The sequence below is a fragment of the Engraulis encrasicolus genome, chromosome 22, assembly GCF_034702125.1.
Source record: "Engraulis encrasicolus isolate BLACKSEA-1 chromosome 22, IST_EnEncr_1.0, whole genome shotgun sequence".
NCBI classification, from domain to species: Eukaryota; Metazoa; Chordata; class Actinopteri; order Clupeiformes; family Engraulidae; genus Engraulis; species Engraulis encrasicolus.
In genome coordinates, this window is record NC_085878.1 from 33937833 (window position 1) to 33951898 (window position 14066).

General features: G+C 44.4%; 1 protein-coding gene across 1 annotated transcript in view; it reads left to right on the top strand.

Moving 5' to 3' along the window:
• Positions 1 to 6044: 6044 nt before the first annotated feature.
• Positions 6045 to 14066, top strand: part of mmp2 (matrix metallopeptidase 2) — a 32667-nt gene continuing 24645 nt past the window's right edge. The window contains exons 1-6 of the mRNA XM_063188012.1: positions 6045 to 6404; positions 6823 to 7067; positions 8178 to 8326; positions 9762 to 9890; positions 10891 to 11064; positions 12214 to 12387. Coding sequence (XP_063044082.1) covers positions 6252 to 6404; positions 6823 to 7067; positions 8178 to 8326; positions 9762 to 9890; positions 10891 to 11064; positions 12214 to 12387 — 1024 coding nt within the window. The 5' untranslated portion in view covers positions 6045 to 6251. The remainder of the gene's footprint in view (positions 6405 to 6822; positions 7068 to 8177; positions 8327 to 9761; positions 9891 to 10890; positions 11065 to 12213; positions 12388 to 14066) is intronic.

The window sequence follows — 14066 nt, forward strand, 5'->3', positions numbered from 1 at the left end:
CACTGGATCTGATTTGAAAGTTTCTTCATACCGTACAAACTGTGCATCTGTGAAATAAACATTGTTGTAGCTAATAACAAACTGGGATGAGATAGTGTATTGCATGAAAACATTCTAAGCTTCTATCACAGCACTGCAATACAGGTAAGACAGTATTCCTATACACAGGGAAGCTGACAGGGAGGGACAAAGGGGTCATCTGTCCCGGGCCCAGAGAGACAGAGGCCCAGATTCGGATCCTCATTACATTGTATGTATTCTGTTTGGGGCCCTTTCAGATGTCTTTGTCCCGGGCCCAGCCAAATCTGTCAGCGGCCCTGCCAATACAGACTTGTGGGCATTGCTATGCAAAGCCAATAGATAATATTGTTTTGTAAATATTAATAACTTCCACAGTTCCACACTGCAGCGTACGAAAGCTATTGAAAAAATAACCAGCAAAAGAACAGAAAGACCGCAATGGTATAAATAACTGAATATTTTACAGAAACTAAAACCAATTGACAGCGTCTACGTATATACTGTAGGCCTACAGGTATATATATATTTCATCTCCCTGTCCATATAGACTTTTCTGTACTTGTATGTCCCACTGTCAGTTGTTGAAGGTTTCAAATAGGCCTAATATCAATATTTCAGTTTCATCAAACCTGAGTTTCCACAGACAGCGCTATCAAGAGAAAGAAATGTACATTAGCCTATTGGATTTATCCGCTCGGCTATCACATCCTTCCTCAAACTACCAGACAAATCCCATTTCGCCGAGACACAGTTTGTGTTTGAGGGTTGGTGCTAATTTGCGTACGAGAGATTGAGATCATTCACTGCGACCACCAGTCTAGTGAGCTGTGTGTGCTGCTGTGTGTGCACTGAAGCCTGAAGAGTTCTTATGGGCTCCTGTCACGGTGTAGGAGCGTCACTGTGTGGCGCTACAGAGCAGGCACACACACACACACCAGTGTTAATTTCGTCAACCATGACTATGACTAAAATATTTCGTCAATGCCCTTTTTTGATTTTCGTCATTTAGACTAAGACTAAGACTAAATTGGGAAGGCAATGACTAAAATATGACTAAGACTAAAATTGATTTTCGTCATTGTGACTAAGACTAAGACTAAATTTTAAAAAGCTGACGAAATTAACACTGGTATTAAATAAAATAGAGAAAAAGAGAACCAGTGTGTGAAGAAGTTTTATTCTGTACAGTGTGATTATGTTAAAAAGAGAAGCAGTGTGCGGAGAAGGTTTATTCTCTACAGTCAATGATATATGTTAAAAGTGTGTGGAGAAGTTCTGTAATGTACAGTGTTGACTAAAATGACGAAAATGACTAAAAATTGACTAAGACTAAAATTGATTTTCGTCATTTAGACTAAGACTAAGACTAAATTGGGAAGGCAATGACTAAAATATGACTAAGACTAAAATTGATTTTCGTCATTGTGACTAAGACTACGACTAAATCAAAAAAAGCTGACAAAATTAACACTGACACACACACACACACACACACACACACACACACACACACAGAGTGAGAGACGCGTGTCCCATAAACACACACAAATCATTTACATGCTGTTCTCATCAAAGGCGGCACTTCACGTCTCCTCCGAGATTTTTCCGCCGATCTGAGGTTCCAATTGCGTATCTGAGCCGCGTGCGTCGGCTAACCTTTTGCGGCTGCCAAGAAATGTGATTAATTTTTTAAATACAGCTGTTGACCTATTATTGCGATCTAGGGGGAAGGGCCACGGGGGAACGCTCCCTCGCTCTCGGCACATAATGGAGCGCGTTATTTCATCAGTGTTTACAAGCCTCCGTAAAAGAGAAACAGAGACGGCATCGCAGAGAGAAAAAAGGGCGACATTAAATAAAAATAATTCGTACACACACCCTCAAAGCCTCAGATTCATGGTCTCTTCACTTGCCTCAATAGCAGGCATCAGATGATGACAGGCCAGTGACACACTATGGAACAATAATTACCCCCGTGTTAAAGTCACTCTGTTGCTTAATGCACTCACATCAATAAAGGATGGCAAAAGATAATGGATTTATGTTCCATAATTTATCAGAACATCTCTTTCAGTGATATTATATGCAGTGCTTTGTTCTACCAGAGTACTAATGAAGTAACATTCACTTTTACTTAAAATAATATACCGCATGAGTGCGCACAAAGCGGCAGGATACTGAGTTGCTGCTGTGCCCAGCTTTTTTTCAAGCTCCTTTCACTTGGGGGTCATTTCAGGCTACCACCATTGCTACCATTTTGTGGCTCCTACTTAAAAGTCAAACTATTTTCAGATGCTACTTTGATTTCATACCCAAACAGTTGTGTCATTATTATTAATCAAAGCTCCCCCCCTTCTCCAACTTTGCTGAGAGGTTTTTTTTTCATATTATGATAATGCAGACTTCCAGATTTTTCTCTGGTGCAAGGCACCCGCAGGTCCCCTCAGCCACCTCAGCCACCCACAAGTCCCAGCAGCAGGTCCGCTGACAGCGGGGGACAAGGGGGTCAGTTGTCCCCGGGCCCAGAGAATGGAGGGGCCCAGAATTGGGACCCCATTACATTGTAGGTATTGAGGTGGGGGCCTTTTGAGATGATTTTGTCCCAGGCCCAGCAAAAGCTGTCAGCGGCCCAGCCTGCCCAGCAGTGCCCATCTTCTCCATCCAGCTGGACCATCTCCACTGCAACCCTGAGGAAGACCAGGCCAGAGCCATCCAGATGACCAGATGTGACCACCGATGATCATAAAGGAATCATGTAGGGAACCAGCTCAGCATTGATTTGAACATCACATCTGAACAACGTCCCCATGAATATTCTAGAGGGGGCCAAGCCAAGACGGAGAACGGACATCAGAGCAAGTCTGTCCTTCTGAACTGGGCCCAGATCACGACCAGTTATCTGGTTTACAGGGCATTTTCCCGGTAGGTTGACAGTGCTCAAGTATTGATGCTGGGTTTTTTTTGTATTTTCTCAGAGATCGGCCCACAACATGGAGTGAGCCACACAAAATTGCCAAGGCTTTTTTGGGCCCTGTTCAGACCTGACAAGGCCTGGTCGAGGTGGAGGACCAGAGCCGCATTAGTGCACAGGCTAGATATGGCCGCAGCCAAGGGCCCCCCACCTGCCAGGGGGCCCTGATTGGCCAGAAGTGAAAAATGGCAGAATTGTGACAAGATCCAGTACTGGAAAATGAACCTGTCGTGTTCAGTACATTTGTGTTCGTGTTCAGTAATTTATGACACTATCCTTGTAAATGTGTCACAAAATTTGCCTTCTGAGGGGGGGGCCCACAGCAACCAGTAGCCTTGGGGACCCAGGCCATCCTAATCTGGCCCTGAGGAGGACCGGCCTCTTCTGAAGCCAGCTGGACTTGCGATAGAGGACTGGGGGGGCCCTGGCTGCTGCTTCCCTTCCCTTCCCTTCCCCTCCCTTCCCTTGCCTGGTGGAGGTCTCTCTCAGCAACTGATGATGGGACACTGAGAATAGCTGAGGAGATGGCAACTTGTCCTGGCTCTTAATTACATGGCAGCGGAACAGAATACATATCTCTGGCAAGTGCCCCGTGTAGTCAGATGGTGACATCTGTCAAGTGTACGTTTCCCTGTTAATACATGTTGTTGGCTTGGCGGCGAACACATGCCGTTTTCTTTTTTCCCGCCCGCAACACAGTCCTTAATGTATGCAAAAAGCCACCACCACCACCACCACTATCACCACCGCCACCATCATATGCATTTCTTTATCCAGTGTATGGAGTAGTCGGAGAGAGTGTACATAGTGCTATATTCCATCCACACAAAGGATACCGGTGCACTGTGTTTGCAATCAACATCATTCTTTCACACCTCTCTCACTCCCACACACACACAAACATACATACACGCACGCACACACACACACACACACACACACACACAAAAGCGCATCAACATCACATGTAAGTACACACTTGCACACACAAGCAAAGAGGCAAGGAGCCAAGACGACGGGCGGCTCAAGCTGCCTTCATCTAAAGGAGACCTGGCAGTCAACAAATGCAGAATAAAAGAAACAATTTACATGCAAATCAAAGTTTATCATCCCAATCTCCTTATGCCCTGTTTTCACTGAGGCAAAATTTGCATTCATATGCACAAAGGCATTCACTTAGTCCCACCCTCCTCTCCTGAACCAAGTTTACACATCTAAGCATTTTCTATACCAGAGAGAGAGAGAGAGAGAGAGCGCGCAGATGCTGTTTTAATCGCCGCCGCCCGAGACGCTGTGGTGGCTGATGGGAGATTGTTCTCTGTCAGTCGGGGAAGATGGCAGCATGTATCAGAGCATGAAATAAAGCACTGCTCCAAAGTGACAAGGCCAGGATATTGTAGGCAAATGGATGTTACATTTACTCTGCCGCTGCTGCTGTTACTGCAAACAGCTAGGGCCTATGAAAAATTAACTGTTCTTCTGGCTCAATGCAAAGGGAAATTGGTCGGCGAGATATGCCAGCAAAAATCCTGTTCAAACGCTACTCTGTCTGTCAGATCCCTCCACTAAGTCCTTTGGCTTTCTCTTATAAAGAGTCCACGTCAATACACTGTCGAGATTAATCCTCGGCTGGAGGGGGAAAAGAGATGTCAAAAGGAGTTAAAAGAAATCCAGGGGCAATGTGAAGGCCCGCTCAAGCCCGAGGAGCGCCTCTAAGAACTCATCAAAGGGCGCAGGGCTTAATGTTGCCACATGGGGGCACTGTTCCCTTCAGTCACTCCCGGAGACACAGACTTCAAATGGAGACTTGTCTGTGAGTGAATCCAATTAAGCCAACCACCGGAGACAAAGAGAGAGCAAACGTGCACATGTCGTTGGAGTGTGTTGTCGTTATATCATAACACCACGAGCCATTTAGATGTTAACTGAAACACCTTCGTAAAATTAGCCTTCTATTTGGAAATGTCAGTAGGCTATGGTTGTAAATAAGCTATTACAATGATAACATGGAGGAGAAGGCCTAGACCATGGGGTGTAAATAAATAAATAAATAAATAACGCACAATGCTCAAAGAACGTAATGGCTGCTGCAGTTTAGTAGGCCTAGTGCTAGTAGGCCTAACTAATATTAGGCTATGCTCTTCTGATGTTTTCTGTCTAAAAACTGCTGACATGTCCTGAACCGATACCGCCACCAGAGGTCAACCTTTCACGCCAAAACTGTGATGGGGACTTTGCTACCCCGTTTGATAGCAGTGACATATATTTTCCAGTCTAACTTAGCGTTTCTAATCATGCATGAGTTTCCACGTTCTCCGCTATTGTTAACATTTCCTTGTTATCAAAGGCCCTACTGTTCAATGGCTACAGGCAAGGGGCTACTGTGGTGTGATGTGTTTTTTTCTCATAAGACTGCCCCGAATTATTTCCTAAAACGGCGAGGGAGGGAGGGAGACCACTATAATATGGCCTAGGCCTATGTGGTAAATCATGGGCCTAGCCTAGGCCTACTGCTGTCACCAAAATTAGAGCTTAACTTCAAGTTACCGTGTCAAGTCTCTGGGCTTCATACACAGTGAAGGAATGGTCTCCATCTCTGTCAAAAACTTTACGGTGGTCCAGTTGTTATTGTCCTTCCCATTCACCAATGAGGAGGAGGTACAACAAAAGGGGCTATTTGTGGTCACGTGGTTGACATTTTTCCTCCGCAACATCACTTACACCTCCTTCAACCATCACCAGAGGGCATAATAACCTCTTTCTAAGTTGAGGATGGTGAAACACTTTCTTTCTTTCTTTCTCTCTTTCTTTCTTTCTTTCTTTCTTTCTTTTTTACAACAACCTGGTTTTGTTTGCCTAATTAAATGGTTGACAAATCGTGTTATTGCACTGTCTAAAATCACATTATTCACAGCTAATTACATGGCGTAGTACAGAAAGTTACCCTTTTATGAGGGCCATAGTCTGGTCGGGGGTGTAGGCAGCCTTCTAACGGCAAGAGCACATTCCCTCCCGAGTCGTCTCCTATTTCATTCTCCCCCAAAATTCCCAATTCTGGAGACTGCGCACTCTGTGCGGATCTACTCCAAGCAGCATCACAAAACTGCGTATGCAAGCAGAACTGCGTCTATCGGGTTGGGGGCAGCAGGATATGCCGCTAAGGAAAATCAAATAGCAGTGGACACTGAAAGGACTGTAACCCTGTGTGCACGGTGCAAAACAAAAGCTTTTTTAGTTTTGTTTTAAACCGGCTCCAAACATGGGGTCTCCTAAGTTTTTCAGTTCTAGGCATTTGATCGTGAAAGTGTTTTTGATGCAGTGCATGATTTTAATGAAGACTTCAGCAGCTCCTTCGCCCATTATCAAGTTTCCAGGAGATGAAAGCCCTCCAACAGACAAAGAAGTTGCACTGGTAAGAACGCGAGCGTGCTGTGATTTGTTCTTTGAAGTGGAGTCCTTCTCAAAGTTGTGTAACTGTGCTGTTTCATTTATTTGAGAACAATGTAACAACACATTCAACAAAGAACATATGATGCTGACATTTTACTTGAATAATAAATAGATATATTGTAATTATTGGATGTTGGCCAATATTAGTGTAATGCGTAAAGTTATGATTGTAGCCTATTAGAAGTGTGAGGTATAGTACAAATGCTATCAACAAGTTGTCCAAGATATTTTCAGCAGTGAGAGTTCATTTTAGTGCTCTAATCAGTACAGCACAATTTGGGTCAACAGTGGGTGGGAATGGTCTTTGTTCATAGTTTAAAAAAAAAGAAAAAAACCTCATGCTGTCTCTCCCTTTTCTACCCCTTTCCCCCATTGAACAGCGTTACCTGAATAAGTTTTACGGATGCCCACAAGACAGATGTAACCTTATGGTCCTGAAAGACACCCTGAAAAAAATGCAGAAGTTCTTTGCTATTCCGGAGACCGGGGAGATCGACCCGAAGACGGTGGACATCATGAGGAAGCCGCGTTGTGGCGTGCCAGATGTGGGCAACCTGAACAGACCCACTAATTACACCTTCTTCCCCAGGAAGCCCAAGTGGGGCAATAAGGACATCACATACAGGTGGAGAAACATAGCCCCCCACCACATATGCACGCATGCACGCACGCACACACACACATGCACACATACACACACACACACACATGCACGCCCGCATGCACGCACGCATGCACACACACATGCACGCACGCATGCACAAACACATGCACGCACGCATGCACAAACACATGCACGCATGCACAAACACATGCACGCACGCATGCACACACACATGCACGCACACATGCACACACACCTCTTTCTTTCTTTCTTTCTTTCTCTCTTTCTTTCTTTCTTTTTTCTTTCTTTCTTTCTCTCTTTCTTTCTTTCTTTCTTTCTTTCTCTCTCTCTTTCGTTCTTTCACATTTCATTTCATCAGTTACTGCTGCCCCTCCCCTCTGTTTTTCTCTTGACATTTTCAATCCTCTGCTCCCCCCTCCTCCCCCCTCCTGTGTGTGTGTGTGTGTGTGTGTGTGTGTGTGTGTGTGTGTGTGTGTGTGTGTGTGTGTGTGTGTGTGTGTGTGTGTGTGTGTGTGTGTGTGTGTGTGTGTGTGTGTGTCTGTGTGTGTGTGTGTGTGTGTGTGTGTACATTCACTCTAAGTTCTGTGCTAAGATGCCTCCATCCCCCTCCACCCCCTTGCTGTTTATTTTGTGGGATGATTACCTCTTCCATCAACAACTGGAAAAACAGCCATCCCAAGATAAAATGTCCTTTTGTTTTGTTTTTTTTGAATGTATGTATGTCTGCGGTGGCCCTGGGCACAAAAGCAAACAAAAAAATCCCTTTTTAGACTGTTGTCTTTACATGGTGGTTAGGATGTTGGGAAGTGTGTTTGACCAACATCTGTAACAGTCTTAAGAAAGAGATATACACAAGGAGCTGGCATTGGGTCAGCCAAGGAGCAGGGCAAAAGGGGCTTTACAGCTCTGGTTTCGCAGTATGTCCTCATAGGATTTTTTTCTGAATCTAAGTAGTGAGTGTGCTTGCTACTTAGCCGAAAGCAAGCACCATCACTTTAATGTCAGCCATATTTCAGTGGTCAGGGGCACTTTTAGAGCTTCAGTGGTGAAATTCACTTTTAGGTCTAGTGATGTTAAAACTTTTTTTTCTTCGCGTTTATCCTTACACAGAATACTTGGACATTCTCCTGATATGGATGAGCAGACAATTGACGATGCCTTCCTGCGCGCCTTCAAAGTCTGGAGCGATGTGACTCCTCTCACCTTCACCAGGATTATGGATGGCGAGGCTGACATCATGATCAACTTTGGCCGCAATGGTACTGTATGGATGCATGTCCCACAATGTAACCTTCGAGCTGGAGACATCTGAATGTTGAAAGTGTGAGTGTGTGTGTGTTTGTGTGTGCGCGTGTGTGTGTGTGTGGTTGTGAGTGCGTGCGTGCCTGCATGTGTGTGTGTGTGTGTCTGAGCAATGTACAGTAGATCATCAAGTCATTACTAATGGAAGATTTCCCGGGTGACCCCCAGCACTTTGCAGTTAAGGCGGCCACCTTGACAACAAACACCTCCCCCCAACTTGACTAGGTCATGATGAAAAGAGATAGAATTTGAATTGCAAGTGTAATTTCCAAAATTGCTTTACAAAACATTGTATAAGATATTGATTTCTGAGGGAGTTTCATATGAACCTGTGCAAAATATCCTCTCCAATCACGATATTCACTAATGTGATACCACATATCCCTCATCCTTACTAGGATCCAAAGATTCAAGGAGTTTTATTCAAATTTATGTCACCATTTTTGAGGAATACTGAAATCACAACAATGAATTATGACCCAAACACTGCTGTCATCTCTGGGTAAACTCACAATGCTGACAGTTTCATAGGCCCTTGTACACCATGTGGTGAAAGCACAGCCCAGATTTACCCAACAGCGGGTTAGCACAACACACAGCTGCCCTCAAAGTGTTCACAGGCGGGTCCTGCTCTGACCAAAACCTGGTCTTTATGGGGTCAGCGTGCAAGGAAAAGCTGTAAGTAGGTGTTTTGTACTGGGAGGGAGCAGCAAGAGTGTAGGTCTGCGAGCCAAGGCAGTGAGTCAGAGGAAAAGCGTGTATGTGTGGTGTGTGGTGGATCCCAAGTGACGCAGGCAAACTCGGCCGCTATGATATCCGATTAGTGGACGGGCAGAAAGTGCTCGTTACCGAAACAAAGAGGACCGTCCGCAGACGCAGTGGTGATGACAGGCACATCACATTTTATTTGTGTGCGAGCCTTGGGATCCAGTAGTGCTGTCCAAAATCTGTGGATGTTGTCTCTCTACAATACTGTTTATTACAATAAGGATTCAATTTGATCCTGTAGGGGCCTATATGTGTTGATAAATGTATATGTTTGATCATAATCAGTCTTCTGTTTGCATGTTACGTGGTCCACTCCAAACAATGATATAAGGAATGTTTTTGTACTGTATGCTGAGCCGCTGACAGCCTTGGCTGGCCTCAAGACAAAGTAATCTGAAAGGGCCCCAAATGCAGTACCAACAATGTATTGAGGACCCAATTCTGCCCCCCCCCTTCCCCCCCGTCCCCCGTCCCCCCCCCCCCCCCCCCCCCCCCCCGTCCCCCCCGTCCCCCCCGTCCCCCGTCCCCCGTCTCCCTTGGCCCTGGACAAGTGACCCCTTTGTCCTCTCCTGACTGACTGTATGTGTGTGTGTGTGTATCCCTTATCTTTCCTGTTGTCCACAGAGCACGGTGATGGCTACCCCTTCGATGGGAAAGATGGGCTTTTGGCTCATGCGTTCGCTCCAGGTCCAGGCATCGGGGGAGACTCCCACTTTGACGATGATGAGCAGTGGACGCTGGGAGAGGGCCAAGGTATAAAAGTTCAGCCAATCTTCCACTTCTTCTTCTTCTTCTTCTTCTTCTTCTTCTTCTTCTTCTTCTTCTTCTTCTTCTTCTTCTTCTTCTTCTTCTTCTTCTTCTTCTTCTTCTTTTTCGTCTTCTTCCTCTTCTTTGTTGTGCCCTTGGTGTTTTTCTTCTTCTTCTTCTTCGTCTTCTTCGTCTTCTTCTTCTTCTTCCTCCTCTTCTTCTTCTTCTTTGTTGTGCCCTTGGTGTTTTTGAGGAGGAAGTCATGTTTTTTAATCTCATGAGGAAGAAGAAAAAAAACAGCAAGTCAAGAATCTGCAAGCAATCTGAGCAATTACTCTATGTGGTTAAACATTTGGGTTCTGCTCTGTTTTGTCTCCATGAGGGGAATTTTCCTGATGTTATCGTACAGTGATGAGTCAGGGTGTAGCCTGCCGCTGCGTGGCCCTGAGGCAGCCTCTTTGGTTTGGTTTGGTTTGGTTTCCGAAGAAACTGCTTCCTAGTCTAACCCAATGTTGTAGCCCAACATAGGATACTGGAATGAATCTCACTTAATTTAGATTTTATTTATTGACTTACTTGTCTTGCTGAATTTCCCCCTATGCTGCCATGGCCTTATTCTTAGGATAAGGAAGCTGGTGTTTTTGGTCAGAGAGTTGCTGGTTCCTTTCCCACCCTTACCTCTCCCTAGACCTCCATCCATGGTTGAAGACCACATGGCATTTCACCCCACAGTTCAGCCAGGGACTCTAACCAATACCCTGTACCTAAATGACTGTGGGCATTTCCCAAAATCTAGTGTATGAGCCTTGGAAGTGTGTCAGCCTAATAAGTCACGCCCAGTGAGAGTTCACCAAAGAGTATCCAATCACTGGACGTGATTACGAAGGCTGATACACTTCGAAGGATGCACACTAGACATAGGGAAACGGCCTGTGATTCGCTTTGGTTAAATACATCAGCAAAGTGTAATATAATATAATATGATGTAATGTTCTTGCTCTTGCAGTGGTGAAGGTGAAGTACGGCAATGCAGATGGTGAATTCTGCGCCTTCCCCTTCCTCTTCTCCGGCAAGGAGTACAACAGCTGCACCCCGGAGGGACGTGACGATGGCTTCCTGTGGTGCTCCACCACCTACGACTTTGACACGGATCAGAAATATGGCTTCTGTCCTCACGAGTGTGGGTATCTGGCAACTCCCGTCTCTCATCACATGATTATGCATACCAAAGATTTTCCTAGTAGAGTAAGATGGTTCAAACTCTGCCCACCCAAATGCAGAGGAGTGTGCTCAAGCTCGGTCTCCCAAGGGGGCGTTGTCTCCTCCTTCTTCTTCTCTTTCTGTGGCATTTGTTGACGGCTTGCATAAGATGTCGCTACCGCCATTTACAGTGCTAAGGGAAATCCATTTATTCTCAACCTAAAGCCTCTAAAGGTCTCCTAACCGCAGGTCTCCTAAAGAGGCGTTCATGTGACATCATATGAATCCATTAAATGCGCGGGCTTGAATCATCTTACTCTACTCTACTCTTTTTGATTATACAGTACTACTGCACTGCACACGCCTACATTACAGTGAGGTAGGATGTGTGGGATGGAGATGTTTACTCCAAGTTTGTTTTGGTAGCTGTCCTTGGTACTGATGTTGTGGAATACCTTATGCAATGCACATTAACATACCTAGATAAAACACAAATACAACATTTCCATAGTCAGGCCTAACAGTTGGTGAAAGATGAAGTTAGCAGTGGGACAGCATGGATCGAGTCATCTCAAATGCAAACCCGAGTGGAATTACTGAATCTTTGAAACTGATGTTACATCACATTCGTAATATTTGACCTACATTACATCATGTACAAAACTGTGGCTCTGGGGAGTATTTCAGGTACCTGGCTCAGTAGTAAGCCAGGTCAACATTGGGGTAGTGGTAAACCATCTAATAGCAGACCACAGAGTACTCATTTTCTTAACAAAATGACACTTGTGGGCTATGTATGTGTTAGCAGGTTTACTATTTCCTCTAGGTTAACATTGCCAGGTTTATCACGTAATGTTCCTGGAATGCTAGCCTGGTTTAGCCAGTAGCCAGGCCTCAGGCTTCATACTAAACATGCTCACATAGCCTCTTTGTGCACATTGGGTCGTCGGCGGGCTTATTTACTACTTGCTGAAAATACTCAACTAAATCATAACAACTTCGCTATGACATTACTGAGAGACTTAAGTAACAGATTAAGACATAGCCATTACAATTTTGGTGACAATAAGTTTATAACATTGGCTCTCCACAAAGGGGTTAATGCTGGGTCACGCTGTTTGTATCACAGTGTTGTTTACACTCGGTGGAAACGCTGATGGCTCTCCCTGCAAGTTTCCCTTCACCTTCATGGGGGACAAGTATGACGGTTGCACCACCTCGGGCCGAGACGACGGCTACCGTTGGTGCGCCACTACCGAGGACTACGACCGTGACAAGACTTACGGCTTCTGCCCCGAGACTGGTGAGTGGTCGCTCACGCTGGTTATTTGTGATATTAATATGTACAGTATGTATTATGTAATATTATTACTTTTATTGTTACTGCTTTTGTTATCACGTATATTATTATTACTGATATTATATATAGTGTACACTTTAATTTTAACAGATGAAGTTAAAGGAAACAAGTGGGACAAAGGGATTAAATTGAATTGATTATGGACAGACCAGAATGGACTCCAACACTGTATAACATTGCAGACAGTTAAATGTAAAGAAAGGAAGTTGCCCTGCTGCCTTACGTTTGTAAGTTAACTCAACTGGAGCAAGCCGTTAGTTGAGTTAGGTCTTGGGTTGAGTTAGCTTACAAAGTTAAGGCCGCAGGGGAATGTCATTTTTTTTACGTTTAACTGACTTGCAAGGTTTTACAGTGAACCTGTATCCTCATGGGCAGTTGGCTGTGTATGGTGTGGGTCACGTCAGACAGGTTATAATGGATATCATCGCTGTCCACCAGTAACCTTGTATCCGCTCTCCGCTATTTTTTTTTATTGTTTTATATTCATTCTCTAGTTATTATATAATAGAAAACAGAACTACTGGTTGGTCTTCATGAGCATATACTGTATGTGTGATAAATGATTTAATAACCATTTTTAATACTGAAATGTTTATTTATTTAGAAAATAGTGATAAATAAATACATTTTAAAAATTAAACGGAATTGTGGAGATACAAGGTTTGTGAGAGAGAGCTGCCATTTTTTCTTGTAACTCAAGACCATAGACCATAGAACCAAGTTCTATAATCCTCATAGTGCCTCAGACAGCTAGCGTTCTCACATCGCTCCTGGACTTTAGGAATGCATCGGTCATATCAACAATTCGTTCTCTCTGAAAGCTAAGTTGCTTTCTTAGACATGGCTATGTGAATTCACCTTTGATGTTTTTTTCTTTAGTTGCTTGTTACAACTGTCACACAGTGAGCGTAAATGAGTAGCACAATCACTGTTCTCTTTTTTTGCAGAGAAGAACATTCCCAAACTGTGGTTTCCCATTTTTGTGGTTGTCAGTCTCCCTGGTGGCTGTTAAACTTTTTACTGTTCACTGGCTGAGTTTATTTTCCATTGTGTCAGGGGGGTTGGCTTAGTGGAGTGAGTGGGTAGAGAAAGCTAGCTTTTCATCTGGTTCTAATTCGCTGGGAATGCAGGCCAGCAGCAGTTTTGTGCATTAATGTGTGACCTTGTGTGTATGTGTGTGTGTGTGTGTGTGTGTGTGTGTGTGTCTGTGTGTGTGATTGTTGCATGTGCTTGTGTGTGCATTGGTGTGTGCATGTATGTTTGTCAGCAATTCTAGAAGAATATTTGACATCAAAACCACAGAGACTTCTCTTAAACCAGAGGTCCGCTTTGGTTTCATGCCAGACGCCTCGGCGTCTTAGCAAAAAAACACCCTGTTTCTGAGTATTTCTGTGATATGTTTTCATACAGCAGATACAAATACGCTGTTGCTTCCCGGCATAGTCACCACTCTATTACTCCCACGCCTTGCCCTTAAGGTCTCAGACATAGTTGTTCCTCTTCAATCAAGACTGAGTCAGAGGAAACAGCATTGGGAATTCCAAGTTGTGTATTTGTGTGTGTGTGTGTGTGTGTGTGTGTGTGTGTGTGTGTGTGTGTGTGTGTGTGTGTGTGCGTGCGTG